The sequence below is a fragment of the Pelophylax lessonae genome (genome assembly GCF_965119305.1).
Source record: "Pelophylax lessonae genome assembly, chromosome: 5".
NCBI lineage: Eukaryota > Metazoa > Chordata > Amphibia > Anura > Ranidae > Pelophylax > Pelophylax lessonae.
Genome location: NC_138772.1, coordinates 229,031,455 through 229,055,031, shown reverse-complemented (window position 1 = coordinate 229,055,031; position 23,577 = coordinate 229,031,455). Strand labels below are relative to the sequence as shown.

Below are 23,577 nucleotides of genomic sequence, written 5' to 3'. Positions count from 1 at the left end.
ATTGTTTTCTTGGTGACTATGGTCCCAGCTGCCTTGAGATCATTGACAAGATTCTCCCGTGTAGTTCTGGGCTGATTCCTGACCATTCTAATGATCATTGAAACTCCACGAGGTGAGATCTTGCATGGAGCCCTAGACCAAGGGAGATTGACAATTATTTTGTGTTTCTTCCATTTGCGAATAATTGCACCAACTGTTGTCACCCTCTCACCAAGCTGCTTAGCGATAGTCTTGTAGCCCTTTCCAGACTTGTGTAGGTCTTGTAGGCCTTGTGTAGAGAGAGAGAATTGTTCAATGCATCAAGTTGCAACTTTGCCAACCTTTGTTAAACCATGTACCATCTTGATAAAAGTTGATAATTGGCTTCTACAAGTGTAGAATTAATTGAGCCAGGACTCATTATATTCAATATCTGGAGCCACTAATCCCACTGAAGGTAATTTCCTGGATGTATTTGAATGAGATGTACTCTAAATCTAAAATAGGCGAGTATAGTAAGCACACTGTTTATTTTCCCAGTGAAGTATTTAAATGTGGGGGCTGGGGGTGGGGGGAGGGCAGTGGGACAGGTAGAGTGGCGGTGTGACAGGTGTCCCACTGCATACTGTGTGTCCTACTGTAACAATTTCCCCTCTTATTACACTACCCCCCCACCTATCACACTGGGGAATTGTGAGAGGGCAGTGTGACAGGGGGGCAGTGTGCTCAGGTGCCGGGCTTACCTTACAGGAGAAGCCTAGAGGCAAGAAGCAGCAGTCGGATTTGGGGGGCCGAGCTAGGGAGCAGAGCTTGCAGGCCCCTCCCCTCTCCACTCAGGAAGTAAACTGCTAGCCGGGGGGATATTCCACAGAGTCATAGACATCACAGAGCTGCCGATCGCCCCCTCCCACCCCCCCCCACTTTATAGTTAGCTGCCAGCTGGAGGTACAGGGCGGGATGCCGGGTCTGGGGGCCCCCGAACGGTGGCGAGACGCCAGGGCCCTGCTGTGACCTTGGTAGTTCCGCCACTGGGAAAGACGAAACCCCATTCGTAATAATTAGGTTGTATATCAGTCTAAAACAATGTTTTGGCCACTAGTCATATCACACTGGTTCTTTATAACCTGCCAAAAAGGAAGAATTATGTATGATGGTAGTTAGAATATAATGGTGGGGTTGGACAGCAGGCTTAACAAAAAAAAACTGACCAGATTCCCCCATGAACAATTTTGAGGTAGATGGGGGAATTCTCCCAGCTGTGTCTTTGTATTCTGACAGAGGAAAGGCTCCCAAAATGTCATGATATGCCTTTTGCCTGCAATGCTGATCTAGCAAAAGACACAAACGCGGTGGCTAAACATAAGTTAATTGGTACTGTTCAACTACAGTATCCACACATGGACTGCGATATGGCTGGTCCTTGCTGAACCAGACAAATTTCAATGTAAGTATGGGCAGCTGGCAGCTTTAGATGTTTACAAGATATCCTACTGTAGATCCATGGCCCATGTGTCTGGTTCAATACCACTTCCTAGACATTGTCTAATCATACAGTATATATAAGCAATGGCATGCAACTCATGACAAAGTATTCAGTGTGAACAGCAAGTAAATGAATCATAAAATGGTTTCCCTCTGTCACAGAGAAAAATAAATAAATAAGAAAATTAAAAATTATCTAATGTCCTCTGTGTAGTTTTATCCCCCTATGCGTACAGCCACATATAGATCCACCTAACAAATATTTTTCACATGAAGAAAATATTATTATTTTTTTATATTTACTAAATGTTGATACCTGGTTGAATGTTAGTGACATTGTAAATAAATAATTTCTCACAACCAGTGATCCAATATAGCATGCATACTGAGCTCTTAGGTAGAGGGATCGCTTTGCACCTTTTTCCTGTTGGGAGTGAGACATCATGTTGTGAACACACTCTTGGAACAAAGGCTAAACATCCAGCACAAGCCGATAATTCACATGAATAGATTCCTGTTTTCTTTTGAACCCTGATAGCAAATAATAACATATTTGCACAATATGTGTAGAAACCCTCTTTTGCCTTAAGCCAAAAGCAATATGGGCAGCTCGATAGTAATGCAGTATCTGACGAACAGTCCTAACAGGGTGTAATTTTAGATTGAAATAACCCTTTTGGTTGAAAAAAATTTTTTTTTCCAGTTGTGCCATATACATTTCAGAAAAATATGGCGAAGGACAAGAGTGGGAATAAGTGCTAGTAGGATCATAGGGGCTCATTCAGATGGCAGCTTTGTGCCATCCTTCATGCAGAGCCGATGTGCATCCACCTTATGTGCTGGTATACCCTCTCTCTTCCTGCTATAGTATGTCAGTTTTAATCTGCCTAGTCAGGAGTAAGGACCTAGTTCCTTGCTGGGATCTCTGGTCCTGGCAAAGTTTTTTTTTTTCTAGATAATTTTTTTAGTTAGCTTTTTTTCTCCGGAATTTTTCCTGTGAGATCTACAAGCAATTGCTGGATCTGGGCGACGGGCTGGATGTATAGATCCAGTGGTCACCAAAGCTGGCCAACAATGACGCGCAGAGCTTAGCTCCGCACTGAGTCGGCCACGACATAGTCCCACTGGACGGGGACTAGCCCCTGAGAGTTAAACGTCTCGTCAGGTCGCATATGACCCGGGTCTAGGCCCGAGTCGCAGTGTTACTTTTTGGCTGACAGCCCCCCTACTTCGACTGAGAGGGGTTCTGTCAGGAGATGGCGCCTGCCTGTTCCGGTATGGTGAGTAAATGTTCCCCATTTTTTGTGGCTGGGACGGTCGGACCCTCACAATCCTGGGTTCCCCTCTGTCCTGTCATGTACCCCCCCCACCTACTGCCCCCCCCCCACTACTGGGGATATTGGGAAGGGGTGACTATTCCAGGGGGTTGAGTCTGAGTTTTTCAGGCCACAGGTGGGGGCAAGGGGGGGGTGTGTGCCGCCGGCGACAGATAAACGATCGTGCGGGGGGTTCTACCGGTCACTCCAGGGCCCACCTTCCAAACTATCACGTTCAGGAGGCTGGGGGGTCCCCACGAGGGTCCTCAGTGGCTCCACAGGCTGCCATTTTCTTGTAGCCCATGTGCTCTGCGTGAAGCGGCGGCCATCTTGGTATACCTGGCGCCATTTTTTTCGGTGGATTTTTCTGGTAGAGAATCACGGAATGGGAGTTTCTAGAGGCGTTTTCGTGGGTGAAGCCCCTCCCTATACCCTGAGTGCTGATCTTCAGATCTTTCTTTTCTGCATCAAGATCACTGCTGACACGTGTTGTACAGATGTTCTGGGCCTCCTGGTGCATCTTGGTGTAGGGTGGCGAGTCTGGGTGGTTTCTCTCTCTTCCTCTGCTGGGGGTCCCCAGTGCGTGCTGCCTGACCAACTGGGGGCGCTGTAGCGCATTGGGACGTTTTTTAGATTTACATTTTTTGCTGACGGGTTCCCCTGGTGCAACATGGATTCTGCGGAACATGTGTCCCCACCTGACTCCCTCAGGGAGGCCGTAGGGCCCTCCGGCTCCCAGCTGTCCATAGATGCAATTTCGGTGGTCCTGGAATCGTTTGTGTCCCAGGTGGAGGTGGCCTTTTAAGGGGCGTGGTCCTAAAAAACAACCTCCGCCTACCCCTGCCTCATCTGATGTTTCAGGTTCTGAGTCTGACTCCGCAGAAGCGGGTCTCCCTGCCGGGCCGACTACCTCGTGCCCTGTCTCCTCTGATAGTAAGGAGGACGTTTCATGCTCCACTGCCGCGCATGAAAAGGCGCTGGTGGACGCATTGGTTGTATCTGTGCGTGAGACCCTAAAAATGGAGGACGCAGCTGCGACTGTGACTGAGGCGCAGGTTACATTTGGCACTCACAAGCCATTCAAACTGGCTTTTCCCTTTCCCGCGTATTTTGACAACATGCTTAAAAAAGAATGGGACTGCTCTAAGTGTTCCCCTGGGGTGCCTCCATAGACATCAAAGATGCCTACCTTCACATCCCAATATGTGCAGGACATCAATGGTTTCTACGTTTTGCTGTGGGAGAGGATCACTATCAGTTTGTGGCGTTACCCTTTGGTCTCGCCTCTGCTCCTCGGGTCTTCACAAAGGTGTTGGCTCCGGTCCTGGCGCTGTTCTGACAGCGAGGGATATCGGTCCTGGGTTACTTGGACGATCTGTTTCTCTGTGCATAGTCTCCCACGGAGCTGGTGACAAATTTGGAGATCACCATGAGAACTCTGGAGGAGTTTGGGTGGATTCTGTGCCTTCAGAAGTCGTCCCTGGTCCCTTCAATGAGACTGGACTATCTGGGCCTGACTTTGCACTCTTCCTCAGTCAGGGTGTTTCTTCCTCCTGAAAAACTCCAGACCGTGGTTCAGCTGTTGCTATCCAGAAAATGGTCGTCCCTTCGGACCTGTATGAGCGTTCTCTGGCACTGATGGTGTCGTCCTTCGAGGTAGTTCCCTTCGCTCAATTCCACACGAGGATCCTCCAGAAGGAAATCCTTTTCAAATGGAACAAGAATCCAACTTCCCAGGACAATCAGATCCAGCTGAGCCAGGTGACTAGGGAGTCCCTGATTTGGTGGCTTTGGTCCCCGATGCTCAAGCAAGGAAAATCCTTCCTCCCCGTATATTGGACAATTGTCACCACGGATGCCAGTCTGTCTGGGTGGGGAGGGGTTCTCAGGAGGGTTTCTGTTCAAGGAGTCTGGTCCCTGGAAGAGCCTAGGTTTCCGATCAATGTTCTGGAGCTAATAGCGATCAGGCTTTGCCTAGTCCACTGCGCAGCCCGCAGGGTTGTCCAGCGCGCATTCAATCGGACAGTGCTACGGCCGTGGCTTACGTCAATCACAATGGGGGCACCAAAAGTGTCCTTGCGGCCTTGGAGGTGGCAGGCATCCTTCGATGGGTGGAAAATTGGCCGGTGGATTACCTAAGTCGACAGGCCTTGGATGCAGGGGAATGGTCTCTCCATCCGGAGGTATTCCAGCAGTTGTGCCTTCATTGGGGCATGCCAGATGTAGATCTGTTGGCGTCTCGGATCAACAGGAAAGTGCAGATGTTTGTGGCCCGCTCCCGGGACTGTCTGGCAAACTTCAGACGCTCTGGTGGCCCCGTGGGGTCAGTAGCAGCTGATGTATGCCTTTCCTCCTCTCAAGTTGCTACCAAGACTTCTTCGCAGGATCGAGACGGAAGGGATTCCGGTCATTCTTGTGGCTCTGGACTGGCCTCGCCCAGCTTGGTACGCCGACCTGGTCAGGCTAGTCGCGGACGCTGCTTGGAGACTTTTTCTCTCAGGGAGGATTTACTGTCTCAGGGGCCAATCTTCCATCCTGCTTTACTGTCGCTGGCTTTGACGGCTTGGCTGTTGAAAGCCAGGTGCTGAAGGACAGGGGATTGTCTGCTTCAGTGATCCCCACTCTGCTTAAAGCAAGAAAAGCGACTTCTAGTAAGATCTATCAGTGTACGTGGAAGGCGTATATTGCGTGGTTTGAGTCTCTTGGGGCTCCCCCTCGCTCTTACTCGGTGGCTTGGATCTTGGCCTTTCTTCAACGGGGAGTTGATCAAAGGTTGGCCTTGAGTTTTATCAAGGGTCAGGTCTCGGCCTTGGCAATTTTTTTCCAAAGGCAATTAGCCACCCATTCCCTGGTGCGTAACTTTATAAAGGGGGTGCAACACTTGGTACCTCCGGTGCGACCTCTGTTGCCACCGTGGGACCTTAATTTGGTACTGTCGGTTCTCCAGAAACCTCCTTTTGAAAGCATTCAGGAGATGCTTACCTTATCCCAGAAGGTGGCCTTCTTGGTGGCTATTGGTTCTGCATGCAGGGTGTCGGAACTGGCGGCTTTGTAATGTCGTTCTCCCTATCTGATGGTTCACAGGGATAAAGTGGTACTTCATCCGAATCCGTCCTTCCTCCCGAAGGTGGTTTCCAGTTTCCACTTTGAGGACATCATATTACCCTCTTTGTGTCCTAAGCCGAAACATCCAAGGAATTTGCACTGCACTCTCTGGATGTGGTTCGGGCAATCAGGGTGTACTTGGCCACTACTGAGTCTTTTCGGAAGTCAGATTCACTGTTTGTACTCTCGGATGGGATTAAGGAAGGGCTGCCTGCGTCTGTTGCAACTATTTCCAGATGGATCAGACAGACGGTGGTGCAGGCTTATTCAATTAAGGGTCAGGTTCCTCCTTTACCTGTTAAGGCGCATTCTACTCGGGCGCTTAAGGCTTCCTGGGCTTTTTGCCTTGAGGCATCTGTGATTTAGGTTTGCAAGGTGGCTACCTGGTGGTCTGTTCATACCTTCCCAAAATATTATAAGGTGGATGTGTTGGCATCTTCAGATGCCTCTTTTGGCTGCAAAGTTTTGCAGGCAGCTGTTTAAGGGGGTTCTTAGTCTCCCTTGAGGGTGGTTAATGTTTTTTTTCAGGTGGGTCTCATCTTGTTGTTCTGATAAGTCCTATGTTGCCTGGTTGGCTATGGTTTAGCCTTGGGGACTTCTTTTTCTGCTTTTCCAACCCCTCATTTTATGGCACTGCTTTGGGACGTCCCTACTGATATGAAAATCAGAAGACTGCGTCCGTCAATGAACGACAGAGAAAATTGGATTTTTGTCTCGATTTTTGTCTCATCGTAAAATCCTTTTCTCTTAAGTTTATTGACAGACACAGTACCCGCCCCTCTATTTTGAGTTGGGTTGGTATTATTTTCTCTGACAACGCTTTAAAACAAAGCTGACATCTTATAGCAGGAAGAGAGAGGGTATACCCCCTGGGACTGCCCATAGGCGTAGACAGAACTTTTTCCTGCCTACTGCCCTACTCTTGTAGTGTGCAGCATAACCCTATTGATAGAAGATCAGAAGACTGTGTTCGTCAATGAACTTAAGATAAAAGGATTTTACGGTAAGACAAAAATCCAATTTTTATTCTCTGAGGCCTCTGCTGGAAAAAAAATATATGTTTGGGGGTTCAAAATAATTTCCTAGCAAATAAATGCTGATTTTTACTTTATAAACAAAATGTGTCAGAATAGGCCTGGTCTTCAAGTGGATAACATGTTTTACAAAGTGGTACAACCACCTAATTTTTTTATAATTTTTTTTTATACTGTCAATAATTCTGTACAAGCCTCCTAACCATATTTCTTGCCAGACTACAAGTAATTCTGCCACTACTAGTTGGTACTACCACAGACGGTGTCTTTGATGACCCAATGCCCAATAATACCCCCATACTTCCCCATAGCCATAGGTGCTGGATACAGAACCATTTCAAAAGAAATGTTGGTTTTGCCTAGCATTTCCTAACCTGCTATAGTTCTGTCCAGCACCTGACTGCTTAGCCTTTTTGGTTGCTATAAGTGTACAGTGACTTGGGTTTACAACAGAACCATAGTAAAAATACATTTGGTATAGGTAGGCTACTATTCCTGCACAGTGGGGGGAACAAAGGTGTTGAGAAACATGTTATAAATCACAAGACTTGTTGGACATTTATGGTTTATACAGTGTCGTAGGTTATGAATGGTGATACTGCTTCACCAGTAGACCCTTCTTTTTTCTATATGTTGGAGGGGTGGATATACAATATATCCATCAGTGCGAAGTTTGTATATCCATGTTATTGTTGGGCTTTATATTTTCAGTTTGCACTCAAAATTTCACAAAGTTTTTTTTCTTTGCTAAATATTCACTAAATATATATTAATATCCCTCATATTTGAAATAAACTCATGGCTGTATGTTTTAACAGAGCCTAAAAGATGTCTGAATAAATTAATTAATTACCCTTTTGCATTGAAACATATATGGAGGATATATAGGGGCTAGTGGATGTCCTTAGTTGACCAGAACGTCCACTCATTATTGGTCTCATTATTGGAATATTTTTATCTCTTTGTAGATTCATGCGATACAAAAACCTCTACAATTCATAAAAATAAAACTAACTATAAATAATGCAAAAAAAACTGGTAAAGTCGGGCTCTAATCTCTCCATGGTAACAGACAGCCACCCTGACCTCGTGTGGATAACCAGTGGCATCACATTTGGTTCTTGGTGAAACATGAAGGGCTTCAGTAGGTAGTGGCTGGGCGAATGGTTTCCTGTAGTGAGATTTGGATTGCCAGTGTACTGTGCAGGCTGATCGGGGTGGTGCTGTTCTGGGAACATTTTAATGTAAGTGCATTTTTGTACATATACTTTTAGGAATACATTTTAATAAATGGTATTGCACGATCATCCGGTTGCTGTTCATTTATGGTACTTGGTGTTAACTGCTTGATGGAAGAATACCACCATTGGAGAAGTGTTTGGATGCTGTTGAAGAAATCCTGACCACTAGATCTTCTATTGTTTTGATGAAAGGCTTGATTGGCCCTAGAGACCTTGGGGCTCTGCTGAGTGCATTTATATTGTCACACGTGGTGGAGCACCTGTTTGTTGGGGAGAGGAGCACTATATTCTCTTCCAGGATTTCCCTACACATATTATGGTGGATGGGCTTCAAAGATTGATTGAAAATCATGTCGGACTATATTTATTTGTTGAACTGATTATTTCAATTTTGAATTGAGAATGCCTCATGCTAATACTTTTGAAATACTAATTTTACAGGTGAAAATTAAAAGAAAAAGTAATTCCACCCCTGTAAAAGATGGAAAGTGAACAAAAAGTGCCATACCGTCGCCTTGAAAGTGCTGTGCTAAAGTTTACTAAAGTAGTTATTCCAACAGATCTGGAAAGATTGAACAACCATCAATTAAACATTGAGAAGGTTAGTGTTACTTAATTTAAAAAATGTTGACAAACTTGAGCCTGACCTGTTTCTGTAAATTGTTATATACAACTATTATATATTTGATGAATCAAACATAGTGGGAAAAATAATAAAATGTGTGGTATAAACGAAAGTATGTACACCCTTTGCAGTTTATCCACTAGTGGTGTTTTTTTCTTTTGAAAAATTTACTCTTTTTACTATAGGCATATGGAGAGGGGTTGTTTCAAGGTGTTAACACCCTTTCTGCTACCCCCCCCCCCCTATAAAATCTGCCATCATGCTTTTCTGCCTGGCATTGGCAAGCAGACTGCTCCCCCTGCCTGACAGTGCTGGTCCTGCACTGTTAGTTGTATTAGTCCCAATAGTACCTGTAAAATTCTGACACTGTCAGGCAGTTTAATTGGCTGTCTGACAGTATAGGTACAGTGCTGATTGCAGTGTGATATGTGTTCAGTATACACAGCAAGGCAACATCCTACACAATTTGTCAATTTAACCACTTGAATACTGGGCACTTTTACCTCCTTCCTGGGCAGGCCAATTTTCAGCTTTCGCACTTTAGCTACCTGGCACCCGCGCTATAGCCGAAAGACGGCTACAGCGCGGACCTAAATTGTCGGGAGGGCATACATTGACGTCGTCCTGTGCGGAGCGGCCCGGCTCGCTCTGTGATCAGCGAGTCCATGAAACTCTCCTGATCACAGATCAGAGTAAGGGGGAGATCCCACCCCCTTACCACGTGATCAGCTGTCAGCCAATGACAGCTGATCATGTGAAGTAAACAGCAGCCGGCGATCAGCTGTTTTTTTCTCCTCACACTGTCAGTGTAAGGAGAAAAAAAACAATTGCCGGCTGCTGTCAGAGGGACATCGGTCCCGAAGAGGAGAGGGCAAATTGTGCCCACCAGTGCCACCTACCAGTGCCCACCAGCGCCACCTGCCAGTGCCATCTGCCAGTGCCCACTAGTGCCACCTACCAGTGCCCACCAGTGTCCACCACCTACCAGTGCCACCTATCAGTGCTCACCTGTGCCACCTATCAGTGCCCCATCATAAGTGTCACATACCAGTGCCTATCATTGCCCATCAGTGCCACCTATTAGTGCCCATGAGTGCTGCCTATTAGTGCCCTTCAGCGCCACCTACCAGTGCCACCCATCTGTGCCACCTAATCAGTTTTTTTTTTCTTTTTTTGTTTTTTTTCATTTTCGGTCTTTTTTTGCTCAGCAATAAATCTAAACCCCAGTTGTGATTAAATACCACCAAAAGAAAGCTCTATTTGTTTGAAAAAAAATGATAAAAATGTAATTCGGGTACAGTGTAGCATGACCGTGCAATTGTTATTCAAAGTGCGACAGCGCTGAAAGCTGAAAATTGGCCTGGGCAGGAGGGGGGTTTAAGTACCTAGTAGGCAAGTGGTTAAATGACAATTGTGCGGTTATGCAACACTGTACCCAAACTAAGTTTTTTTATTATTTTGTTTACACAACTATAGCTTTCTCTTTGTGGTTTTAATCACCACTGGGGTTTTTACTTTTTGCTAAATAAACGAAAAAAAGACTGAAAATTAGAAAAAAAAAAAAAGTTTTTCTTCGTTTCTGTTATAAAATTTTGCAAATAATTATTCTTCATGAATTTAGGTCAAAATGTATTCTGCTACATTTCTTTGTTGAAAATAACCCAAATCAGTGTATATTATTTAGTCTGTAGGAAATTTATAGAGTCTACAACCTATGGTATATTTCTGAAAGTTGATCAATCCTGATATACTGATCTCATTTCTTGAGACCTGAAAATGCCAGGACAGTACAAATACCCCCCCAAAAAGACAGTCCAAGGTATTTAGTAAGAGACATGGCAAGTTTTTTTGAAGTTGTAATTTTTTGGAAAATGAAGAAATGAAAAAAAAAAAAAAAAAAAAAACATTTTTAAAATTATTCTTCTTCTCTTTTTCTATTGATTTATTTTTTTATTTTGCATACGGTCACCTGTGCAGTACAGACTGTCATAACTGGTGTGGCGGTGATCAGGGACAATAACTGGTGACAGTACGGAAAACAAAAAAATGTAATTTTTATTTATTTTTTTAATTTTATGACTTTTTTTTACCCTATTTACAATTTTGACACGCTGTGAACAGAGCAATATGTTACCATAGTAATATTGTACTACGCTGGGTAAGTAATCAGGATTTTTTTTTTTTTTTTTACACATTAAGTTTGCTTATAGCTGTGCATTACATTGATATAAGCAAGCATTTTACTGAATGAAACTGATTCATTCAGTTTGTTTTAAAAGCTGAGATTTGAAATAGCTAATTACATGGTACAGATGGGCTGTGATTGGCCCTGACTGTACCATATGATCACACTGACCAATCACAGCTAGCAACACAATTGTACGCATTGGATGGTATAAAAGGAAGCTATCCATTGTGTGCAACTGTCATGTGACCTCCTGTGATTGGTTACGGCGGTCACGTGGTACCGGTAGCGAGCCGGTACACTGATCAGTCATCGGCTGTGTAGCACAATAACAAACCAAACACCTCCAGAGCTTTGAGTACTGCGATAAAGTCCCAGATCATCAATGGTAGTGTGAAAGATTTCTTCTGGTATGCTCCTTGGGGCAGCCCTCCTCAGATGGGATAAGGCCTTAGCTCTGAAGAAGGGGGCGTGTCCAGAACACATCAGACGCAGTGGTAAATAACGTCAGGCCACGTGATACCCCCACTGGACCGTGATTTGGTGTATTGCAACTCCCTAAATTTTTTGGGAGTATGGATTTGGCTGTGTTTGTTTTTTATAAACAATTTTTAATGCACTAGGTGTTTGCACCCTTCTGTGTGCTTTTTTTTTTTTTTTTACACTTACAACCAGCAGGGTTGTGCTTTCAACCAGCAACCTTGAGCTTCTTTAAAGTTATATTGAAGCTAAAAAACATTTTACCGTAATGAATTCCTTGCATTAAGATAAAAAATGTTTTCTGTTTCTCTGACCCCTCCCCCCCCTTGTCTGTGTGAAGGGGAAGGTCAAACTCACTCTAATGGAATAAAAATGTAATGCAGGTCAAGTGAAGACGGGAAAAATCAGTATGTAATATTATGGTTAAAAAACAAATGCGATAATGACCGAAGGATGCATTAAAAATTACAGAATAAAAATAAATAAAATGATGGGGCTTAAGTCCCCAATAAAGCCTTAATGGGACCAAAATTCGAAAATAAAAGTATATCCTATAAACCTAAAGATGATAGAACCTCAAGCATTATCAATAAAAGCATTAAAGTCCCAATCAATGTTTAGCTCATACTGGGTATAGGATTTCGAAGTGTAGATCCATTTCCTCTCCAATTTAGAAATCTCCTTCTTACTAGCACTCCCCCTACAGTGAGGAGTAAATATATTAATACCCAAAAAACTCTTCCCCCAGAGGGATTGTTATGGACCTTCCTATAATGTCGGGGCGCACTTTGACCCTTGAAACCCTTCTTAATGTTATTGATGTGTTAATTTAGTCACACACTCAGTGCCCGTGTGGTCCTGCCCACATAATGCAGACCACATGGACACTGAAGCATGTATACCACATGAGTGGTGGTACATGTGATAAAGAGTCTAATATAAAATGTCCTGGATGTTGCTGAGAAGGTAAAAATAGTTATCTTTCTATCCTTAATTCTGTTCATACTACAAACCTGACACTTTCTACATTCATGGCAACCCACTAAATTATGAAAAAGGGGGGGTTAAGAGTATCAGGGGCAATACAATCTTTCAGAGAGGGAACCCCTCTATAAAGAACCCAGGGCTTAGGGGGTAGAAGTGGACGAAACACTCCTTTATTTTGTAAAATTTGCCAGTGTTTACCCATAATTCTCTTAACATTATGTTATGGAGAAAAGGAAATAACAAAAGCAAATCCAAATCTACAGTTTTAGGTCCATATATATATATTTGGACACAATTTTGGGCATAATTTTTATACTTTTGGCTCTGTATGCCACCAGAATAAAATTTAACCACTTGCCTTCTGTGCACTTAAACACCCTTCCCATCCAGGCCAATTTTCAGCTTTCAGCGCTGTCACACTTTGACTGACAATTGCGCGGTCATGCTACACTGTACCCATATGAAATTTTTGTCATTTTTTTCACACAAATAGAGCTTTCTTTTGGTGGTATTTAATCATCTCTGGGTTTTTTATTTTTTACAAAAAAAAAGAATAAAGACAAAAAATTTTGAAAAAAAAAAAAAGTTTTTCTTATTTTCTGCGAGTAAATTTTGAAAATAAATTTTTCTCCTTCACTGATGTGCGCTGATGAGGTGGCACTGATGGGCACTGATGAGGTGGCACTGATAGGCGGCACTGATGAGCACTGATAGGCGGCACTGCTGGGCACTGAGAGGTGGCACTGAGAGGTGGCACGCTGGGCACTGAGAGGCGGCACTGCTGGGCACTGAGAGGCGCCACTGACGGGCGTCACTGATGGGCACTGAGAGGCGGCACTGATGGGCACTGGCGGATGGCACTGATGGACACTGACGGGTGGCACTGATGAGCACTGATGGGCGGCACTGATGAGCACTGGTGGGCAGCACCATCAGTGCCCACACTCAGTGCCCATAGTGCTGCCAGTCAGTGCTCATCAGTGCCTAGATGAGCAGGCACTGATGGGCACTGACTGGCAGCACTGATTGTGGGCACTGATGGGGGGACACTGATGGCGGGCACTGTGGGCACTGTTGGGGGCAATGTGTGTATGTTTTTTTACCTTGCAGTAATCAGGGCACTGGTGATCAGTGCCCTGATTACATGTCTCTGTGTCCCCAGCGCTGTGAGGCTCCCCCTCCTTCCTCACACTGCAGGCTCCGTGTGAGGAAGGAGCGCCGGCGATGAGAGATGATCTCATATGTTTACATATGAGATCATCTCTCATTGGATGGTCCGATCACGTGGTGAATGGCCGCTGTGATTGGCCATTCACCACGATCTGTGATCGGCCGTGTCCAAGGGACACGGCCGACACAGATTCTCCCCGATGCGCGCTCGCGGGAGCGCGCGGGGAGCCTGCTTCTGGGGGGCCGTTTAAAAACGGCCTCCCGAAAATTCGAGTCCGCGCTGCAGCCGTATATAGGCTGTAGCGCGGATGGGATGTAGTTAAAACAAAACAATCCAAAATTAATTTGAAGTGCAGACTTTCAGCTTTAATTCAACATAAATATCGAGTACAAATTTTAGGAACTTAAACCATTTTTATTCACAGTCCCCCCTTTTTCAGGGGGTCAAATGTAATTAGACAAATTAATATAATCTTAAATAAAATGTTCATGTTTAATATTTTGTTGAGAATCCTTTACTGCCTCAAGTCTGGAACCCATGGACATTACCAAAGACTGTGTTTCCTCCTTTCAGATGCTTTGCCAGGCTCTAACTGCAGATGTCTTCAGTTGTTCTTTGTTTGTGGGTCTTTCTGCCTTTAGTTATGCCTTCAATAAGTTAAAATGCATGCCAACAGTTGGGTTGAGATCAGGTGATTGACTTGACCATTGCAGAATATGCCACTTCTTTTCATTCAAAAGCTCCTGGGTTGCTTTTGCAATGTGTTTTTAGATCATTGTCCATCTGTACTGTGAAGTACTGTCCAATCAACTTTGATGCGTTTTGGCTGAATCTGGGCTGACAGTATATCTCTAAACACTGCAGAATTCATTCGGCTGCTTCTGTCTTCTGACATATCATCAATAAACTCCAATGACCCAGTGCTACTGGAAGCCATGCATGCACATGCCATCACACTGCCTCCACTATGTTTTACAGATTACATTGTGTGCTTTGGATCATGAGCTATTCCAAGCCTTCTCTGCACTTTTTTTTTTCCTTACCATCATTCTGGTACAGATTATTCTTAGTTTTATCCATCCAAAGAATGTTTTTCCAGAACTGGTCCAGCTTTATTAGATTTTTTTGGCAAAGTCTAATCTGGCTTTTCTATTCTTCAGGATTATGAATGGTTTGCACCTTGTGGTGAATCCTCTGTGTTTGCTCTCGTTAATGCTGGCCATACACGCACAGAATTTCGGCCGTTTGCAGACTGAACGAGTATTCGGCGGTCGAAAGCGAATTGGCCACTAACCGATAGAATAAACTCGTTTCAAGAATTGTTTTGCTGAGCATAATGATCGTTCGATAACAATAAACTTTCGTTTATAGATTCTTCTTCCGGTTCACTGATATGTCAAAGACATGCGCAGTACGATTCAGTATATTATTTTCGTTTCAATTTTACCATAGACGTGTACACTTTCGTTGAGTCGATAAGAATTTTCGCTATGGATCCATCGACATTAGCCGGGCACGGTATCGAAATCATTGGTAAAATTGTGTTCACTAACGGCCCGATAATCGAACGATCTTTCCTAAATCGACCATTTTCGGCCGAAAGTCTGTGCGTGTATGGCCACCATTAGTCTTCTCTTGATTTTAGACTTTGATAATGATATACCCCCACCTCCTGGAGAGTGTCCTTCACTTGTCTGGATGTTGTGAATGGGTTTTTCTTTACCATAGAGAGGATCCTGCAATCATCCCACCACTGTTGACTTTCGTGGACGTCCAGGCCTTTTTATGTTGCTGAGCTCACCGGTGCATTCTTCTTTCCTCAGAAGGTACCAAACTGTTGATTTGGCCACTCCCAATGTTGCTGTTATTCCTCTGATGGATTTGATTAATTTTTGAAGCCTTACAATGGCCTGTTTCACTTGCATAGACAACTCCTTTGAACCCATGATGTAGGTTCACAGCATTAGATTCTAAATGCAAATACCACACTTAGAATTAACTCCAGACCTGACCATGAAACAGCTTTTGGTTCAATTGTCCAATTATTTTGGTCCCTTGAAAAAGGGGGGTGGCTATTCTTAAGAGCTGTAATTCCTAAATCCTTCCTCTGAGAGTGTGCACTTTCAGCCCATACCCATTATATAACTAAAGCTTGAATATGTTATTTTTAGTAAATACCTGAAAAAAAAAAAAAAATATATATATATGGACCTAATTGTATCGCCCCCCCCCCTTCTTTAACACCTTTAGATTTCTCTGTCAGAAAGAAATTCCGGTCCAATTTTTGAACAAAATGAATAGTATCTTCCAGAGAAGTGGCATCATATCCTTTCTCCACTAATCTTTTTTTTGAGAACATTAGCCTGAATCTCAAAATCTTCTAATCCGGTGCAATTTTGCCTTAGACACATAAACTGTCTGCAGGAAACTCCTTTTACCCATGGTTGGTAGTGACAGTTGTCCACTGGAATGTATGAATTCCAATCCGTCGGTCTAAAAAAAGTAGCGGTAACAAATCGACCTTCTTCAACCGAACTTTTTTAATCCAAAAAATGAATTTTTTTCTGGTTGGCCTCATTTATTACGATGCCCCTTCATTTCTTTTCAAAAACTTCATATAGGACTCCAAAGATTGTAGATCACCATCCCAAAGGAGGAGGATGTCATTTATAAACCTGGCCCATAGGACCACCTCTGGTCTCTGCTGGGCATAGATGACATCCTCCTCCCACTTGGGCATAAAGAAATCGGCCAGACTGGGGGCATATTTAGCTCCTCTATTTTGGAGGAAAAACATGCCCCCCCCAAACAAAAATTATTGTGGGTGGCAGCGAACTTGAGGAGATCTGCAATAAATTCCTTCTGACAGAAAAATCTGAGTTTTTCCCTTAATAATAGGAAACCGCTGAACAACCCAAGTATATGGTATGAGAGTATACAATGATGTACCATCAGCATTCAGCAACCAACATCCTTCTCGATAATGATAATTATTGATGAGATTAATAGTATGTTTTGTGTCCCGGATATATGATGGCATATTCTTAACCAAGGGCGGAAGAAAAAAAATCAATATATTTGCCCACCTGGGAAGTCAGAGTCAGTGCCACTGACAGTAGGGCGTCCTGAGGAGCAAACAGGATTCTTATGAATCTTTGGTAGGTAGTAGATAATCGAGGTTTGGGGGGCCACTGGAACCAAAAAATATTTCTCCTTTTTGTCCAAAATTCCTTGTTGGTAACTCCTATTGACAATTCTCTCTATTATGCTCACATTGGATCTTTCTTCAAAGGGACATAAGTTGCATTATCCTCCAATCTTTTAGTCACTTCAGATGCATAGGCATTTTTGTCCAAAATGACAGTACCCCCCCCCCCCCTATTTGTCAGCCGTTCTGATAATCAAATCTTTCAGGTTGCACAAGCCCCTTATACTACACCCCTAAAGACCTAATAGAAGAAGCTAACTCCCTAGGGCGATGAAATAAGGAGACATTGGAAAGATTTGAGTTTTAAATCTCAGTAGAAACAATTCACCTATCTTTAATAGGAATAATACTGATATGTCTCTTGATAATTAAGTTCATGGACAACATTATGTTTGTCCATAAGTGCTTGAAATTTATCAAACAGGCAAGAGCATCTTGGCAAGAGCATCTACAGTCAAGAGCGAATTTTAACCCTTTAACCAGAATTTATTTATTCTTCAGCCGACTTAAAGCTGCGTTCCAGACACTAAAAAAAATGTAGCTGCTGACTTTAATAGAAGGACTCTTGCCTGTCCAGGGATCCCGCAACGTCTTCCCCCCCCCAGAAGCCAATTCACTTGCACATCGGCTCGGGTGCAGGTGTCGGCATTGCAACTAAGGGAAACCAGCAGTGAAGCCTTCAGGCTTCATAGCCAGTTTCCTACTGCGCATGCGCGAGTCGTGTTGTGCTTTCTGAATGGTCCTGTCATCTTCTGGTACACACACAGGTCCCAGAAGGCATTGGGGGGGGATTTGGAGGAGCCGATGCAAAGGAGGAAATGACCTACCACGCGAGGTAGAATTGAAGTCCAGCTGGAGAACAACAAAAAACATACGAAAAAACAAAAGGATATCCAAAAATGAGGGGAGGTGGGATGCTCGATTTGTTCTAGTCCTAGTTTAGTTTTAGACTAGAACTCCGCTTTAAGGATTTTACAAATGTGTATTATTTATAGCCATGACCCAGGCAGCTAAGACACTCCTGCAACATTGCTGGATAAAGACAGGCTCAGGTAAGCATGAGGGGGGCTGCTGCACACAGAAGTTTTTTTCTTTATCTTAATGCATAGAATGTATTAAGATGAACAAAAAAAAACCTTATGCCTTTACAATCCCTTGAATCCTCAGTCTTGTATACAAGCACCGCTTCCTAAATCATCCTGCAGTGTAATGGATACAAGTCTCAGGTCTGGCTTATCTGTATCAATCTTCTTGATATTTTACAGTAGTGATTTCAGAGGAATTGGCCCATTTGGAGTTGTATGTCTGCAACATGTAGTTACGTGAGCATTTGCCTGCTATATAGTAGTAGTTTAGCTCAGGGCAGCCATCAGAAATTTTGGGGCCCCTTACACCGCTTTAGGCCTGGGCCCCTCCGGGCCTGATCACCAACATTTTGCGGGGCCCGCCCTCTGGCTGTCCCACCGAATCCGCCCACTGGCCATCCCACCGAGTCCTTCAGTGCACCCACTGATATTTTGACACTCTTACAACTTATGAAAATGAATCCGAGCCAGTAAAGAGACATCCCCATATATTCAGCTAGGAGACATCCGAATCCAGCAAAGAGACGGCCCTTATATATTGAGCAAAGACACATCCCCAACCAGTAAAGAGACAGCCCCATACTGTATATTCAGCAAAGAGATATCCCAATCCAGCAAAGAGACAGCCTCATATTTCATCAAAGAGACAGCGCAATCCAGCAAAGAAACATCCCTTCAGCTGCATATGCTTCCTCTGGAGACATCCTGCATTAGCAATTGCTAGTTACTACAGCAGCAACAACTCGGTCTCATTGGTTGGGGCCTAGGCGGCTGGTCCCCTCAGAACGCCCGGGCCCCCTACATGTGTATGGGCTGTCCCCCCCCCCCTGATGGCTGCCCTGGTTTAGCTGTTGAAGCTTGTGTAGTTACATGTCCAGTCGCATTGTTGACTCTGTAGACTAAAATGACATACAAACTGTAAGATTTGAAGTCTGAAGGGCTTCTTTAAGGCTTCTGTTGAATTTCAAAAGTACCCAAAGGAAAGATAGAAATATAAACTAGCGTAAAGCAGGAACTCTACCCAAAAGGCGAAATTCCACTTTAAGGAATCATCCTCCTCTTGCACAATTGGCACTTTTGAGGAGTGGGGGGGGGGGGGGGAGCAGGTACCTGATTTTGACAGGTACCTGCTCCCACTTCCGTTCGGCGCTCGGCAACGGAAGTTCTCCCCCCTCCCTCCCCCTGCAGTCTTCTGGGACACTGACTGGTCCCAGGAGACTGCATCCATTAATCCAGAATGTGCCGCAAGACTTGCGCATGCGCAGTGGGCACACAACTGTGTAGCCACAAGTTGTCACAGCCGGGTGCCCATAGTTAAGATGCCGGCGCCACCGAGGAAGGGCAGAGGATAAAGACAGTTGAGGTGAGCTCATCGCTGGACCATGGGACAGGTAAGTGGCTGTTTTTTCAAAGTCAGCAGCTACACTTTTTGTAGCTGCTGACTTTTTTTTTTTTTTTATAGCTGGCTGAAGAATCTCTTTAACCACTTGCCGACCGCCGCAAGTACATATACTGCGGCGGTCAGCCCCTCACAGGCAAAGTGATGTAGGGGTACGTCACTAGCCTGTGAGGCTCTGGGGAGCGAGCGCGCGCCGCCGGATGCGCGCTCCAGCTTGGTCACGGAACCCCCCCCCCGCGTGCGCGTGTACCCGGCGGCCCTGATGTCCGCCGGGCACTCGCGATCGTCCATTACGCTCTTTTTTTGTTTATAGCGCATGATCAAAAAATCGCACAGGTGATCAAATACCACCAAAAGAAAGCTCTGTTTGTGGGGAAAAAAAGGACGCCAAATTTGTTTAGATACAGCGCAATTGTCCGTTAAAGTCATGCAGTGCCGAATCGCAAAATAGGCCCTGGTCAGGAAGGGGGTAAAATCTTCCGGGGCTTAAGGGTTTAAGGCATATAGAGGCTACAATCCCGATGGTTCCAATCGGAGCTCAGTTGCTTCTGGAGACTCTGTCCACTCCACTCCTGGCTGACTCACCAAAAACTGTTAGGGATTTTTCTGGCTGAGACACTGAGATAAAATTAACTCTGTATATGCAGGAACAGATAAACATGATGCAAACTCTGTGTTTAAAGTATGCGTACTCTCAAAGTTTATTATTCGATTTTATATTATACAGAAGATAATAGGGTGGTGTGAGATGTTATTAAAAACCAGCAAATAGAATAATGTCACATTTCAAATGTCAGCAGCTATCTCTAACAGTTGGGAAACTATGACGTTGAGAGGGGAGGGGGTGAGAAAAAGCATTTTAGGAAAAAAAGTTCAGTTTGATATGATATGGACATTGCAATCAAAATGGATTCTCTTGTGCTTAAATGAACAAAACAGTAAAATTCTGAGTCAGCCTGATGTTTTTCAAAGTACAGGTTTGTTTGAAGGAATATGATTTTTGATTTATAAAATATGCTGAAGATATGAAGCTTTGTCCTAATTTACCTTTTTTCTTTCTTCAGTATCGAAAATGTAAATCATGGGATCAGTTGCACAAAGAGCATATTAACGCTGGACGTACTGTGCAAGTAAGTAAAAAGCAAAATACATACACGCGCAGTCTTTGGAAAGCCGCAGATTGCTGATGTAGTTGATGCCCTGAGATCTTGCCACACTCATAACATCCTAAAGTACCACTGGAGAGTAATAAGGGAGGTACAATGTTTGCAGCTGCAGCGCGCCCCTTGGAAATCACTCTGGTCTCCAAGAAGGGGCTGCAGAATGCTGTGAGTTACATAGAGAAATCTAAGACGGGGCTGCAGAATGTTGTGAGGTACTTAAAGAGATCGAAGAGACGGGCTTACTGGACTTGACTATCATTACCCTCTTGAAGGCTAGGAAATTGGCCTCCTATAAAATCCACAATCTCACCTGGAAAGCCCATTTTGCTTGGTTGAAGTCAAGGAAATGTCACCCCGCAAAATACTCTGTGCAACTCCTATCTCAAAAGTACATCCTAAAGTTTATATATATATATATATATATATATATATATATATATATATATATGTGTATGTGTGTGTGTGTACGTACGTACGTGCGTACGTATGTATGTTCAGGCTGGTGGAGGAGTTGGTTGGGCTACATATAACACATTGTGTTTGCTGGGTGGGCGTAACTTGGTAAAGGAGGCCACGCCTGGAAGCCATGGCGTGTCCTTGCGTCCTTCCGCTCCTCCCTTGTATCATGGTCTCCTGGCTATGGTGCATGGTGCCGGCTGGACTGGGTACATGCGCGGTAGCATCGGCACGCCGAGGACTGGTTTCTGTGGCTTGCAACTGTCAGTAGGCTTCATTGCGAGCTCAAATACACCTGGATCTTACAGCAGCCATCGCGGAAAGATGTGATGAATTGGGACATGCCGATTTTAATCTGGAATCATGTGATTCCAATTCGTATAAGTTTACATTGGAATCAACAAACTGTATTACACTAGGGCAGTAGTGCGCTTTATTTTGTGTTGTTTCAGTGCTTATCAATCACCCAGTGGGAGTGCTGGAGAGCAGCAGCGCCTAAGAAAAAAAAAAAAAAATTAGTGAGAATCCAAGTGTATCTTGGACTTATGGGCAACAAATCTTGCAGGGTTTAATGAAAAACTTAGTTTTAGTCCTGTCTTGTAACTCTTTTGTATATTTCAGAGTGGCTATACTGGTTTTGGGGTGTTTTGATTTTAATGTAATGTTCAATCTTTAGGTACCAGTGTCTGCTGCTTGTTGGTTTCTATGTTCTGGTTTGTTTGTCCCTTTTGGGTGCCCCCCGGGTTATGCCTGTCCTATAGACTAGTGATTCTCCATTTTAGCCACTTGGGGGAGTGAGTGGGGCACAGTCATACTAAGCCCATCGTGGTGTTGTGTATGCATGTGCATCATAAGGTTTTTTTTATATGTTGTGACGTATGTTGCGTTGTGGCGCTTCCGGCGCGTGGGCGTGGCGATGTCACACTGCTGACGTGCCTTTGGTGGGCTTTTCCTGGTGGGATGGACTCGATGAGACAATGGATTACCCTGGTATTCAAGGAAAAGGGGCTGGAACACTGTTTATCATTCTTCAACTGGGGGCCATCTTTATTACCTGATATTTGAGGGTGATATCCACTACTGTAGCTAGGCAGTCTCAGAGAAATTTGGTATACCAATAAAACCTGTCAGATGCCAGTTTTTCCTCAACTTGATCCTGTGGTGGTGTTCCTTATATTTCACCATGATGGATGTACTTTTTGCTTTTACACCAGGAATGAAGTTCCTGCAACTTCAAGTTCCAGGAGAGTGAGGGGATTTTTATATCTTTTTTGGACATCTGTTTTAGGGGCTTCTAGCAATATGGGTGACATCCAAGCCATGCATGAATGGTCTTGGTGGTCCCTGTAGAACTCTGTGTGTGGACATTCATGTACAATTAATTGCAGTTTAAATCTATCTGGAGACCTGAGGACAGTGTATGTAAGTGGTCTCAGTGATCTCTGTAGAAGTCCATGTGTGGATATTTACATCTACTATAAATTACAGGCTAAATCCACATTGACACTCTCTCCACTTCTGGAGGGCTCAAAGTTCTTGGACAACGTCTGCACAGTGTTTATGAATTGGCTTTATCACCCCAATGGGCTAGTTCCAGGTTATGGATGCAACTATTATACTTGGAAGATCTTATCAGTTAAGAGTCTTTCCTGTGATCCTACAAGTTGACTTTTAAGTATTATTCTACACCAGGGATCTTTAAACTATGGCCCTCCAGTTGTTCAGGAACTACAATTCCCATCATGCCTAGTTATGTCTGTAAATGTCAGAGTTTTACAATGCCTCATGGGATGTGTAGTTCTGCAACAGCTGGAGGGCCATAGTTTGAGGCTCCCTGTTACACTATATTAACAAAAGTATTGAGATGCCTGGCTTTACACACACATGAACTTTAATGGCATCCCAGTCTTAGTCCGTAGGGTTCAGTATTGAGTTGGCCCACCCTTTGCAGCTATAACAGCTTCAGCTCTTCTGGGAAGGCTGTCCACAAGGTTCAGGAGTGTGGCTATGGGAACGTTTGACCATTCTTCCAAAAGCCCATTTGTGAGGTCAGGCACTGATGTGGACGAGAAGGCCTGGCTCTCAGTCTCTGCTCTAATTTATTCCAGTGGTCGAGGTCAGGACCAGTCAAGTTACTCCACACAACTTGCTCACCCATGTCTTTATGGACCTTGCTTTGTGCACTGGTGCGCAGTCATGTTGGAACAGGAAGGGGCCATCCCCACAAGATTGGGAGAATGAAATTGTCCAAAACCTCTTGGTATGCTGACACCTTCAGTGTTCCCTTCACTGGAACTAAGGGGCCAAGCCCAACCCCAGGAAAACAACTCCACACCATCATTTCCCCTCCACAAAGTGACTTGGACCAGTGCACAAAGCAAGGTCTATAAAGACATGGTTGAGCATGTTTGGGATGGAGGAAGTTGACTGGCCTGCACAGTCATAACCTCAACACCTTTGGGATGAATTAGAGCACAGAATGCGAGCCCGGCATTCCCATCCACATCAGTGTCTGACCTCACAAATGCGCTTCTGGAAGAACGGTCAACCATTCCCATAGACACACTCCTAAACCATGCGCACAGCCATCCCAGAAGAGTTGAAGCTGTTAAAGCTGCAAAGAGTGGGCCAACTCAATACTGAACCCTACGGACTAAGACT

General features: G+C 44.2%; 1 protein-coding gene across 1 annotated transcript in view; it reads left to right on the top strand.

The window, feature by feature from the left end:
• The first annotated feature begins 8,620 nt into the window (after positions 1–8,620).
• Positions 8,621–23,577, top strand: part of STX17 (syntaxin 17) — a 194,427-nt gene continuing 179,470 nt past the window's right edge. The window contains exons 1-2 of the mRNA XM_082259653.1: positions 8,621–8,758; positions 20,362–20,427. Coding sequence (XP_082115779.1) covers positions 8,639–8,758; positions 20,362–20,427 — 186 coding nt within the window. The 5' untranslated portion in view covers positions 8,621–8,638. The remainder of the gene's footprint in view (positions 8,759–20,361; positions 20,428–23,577) is intronic.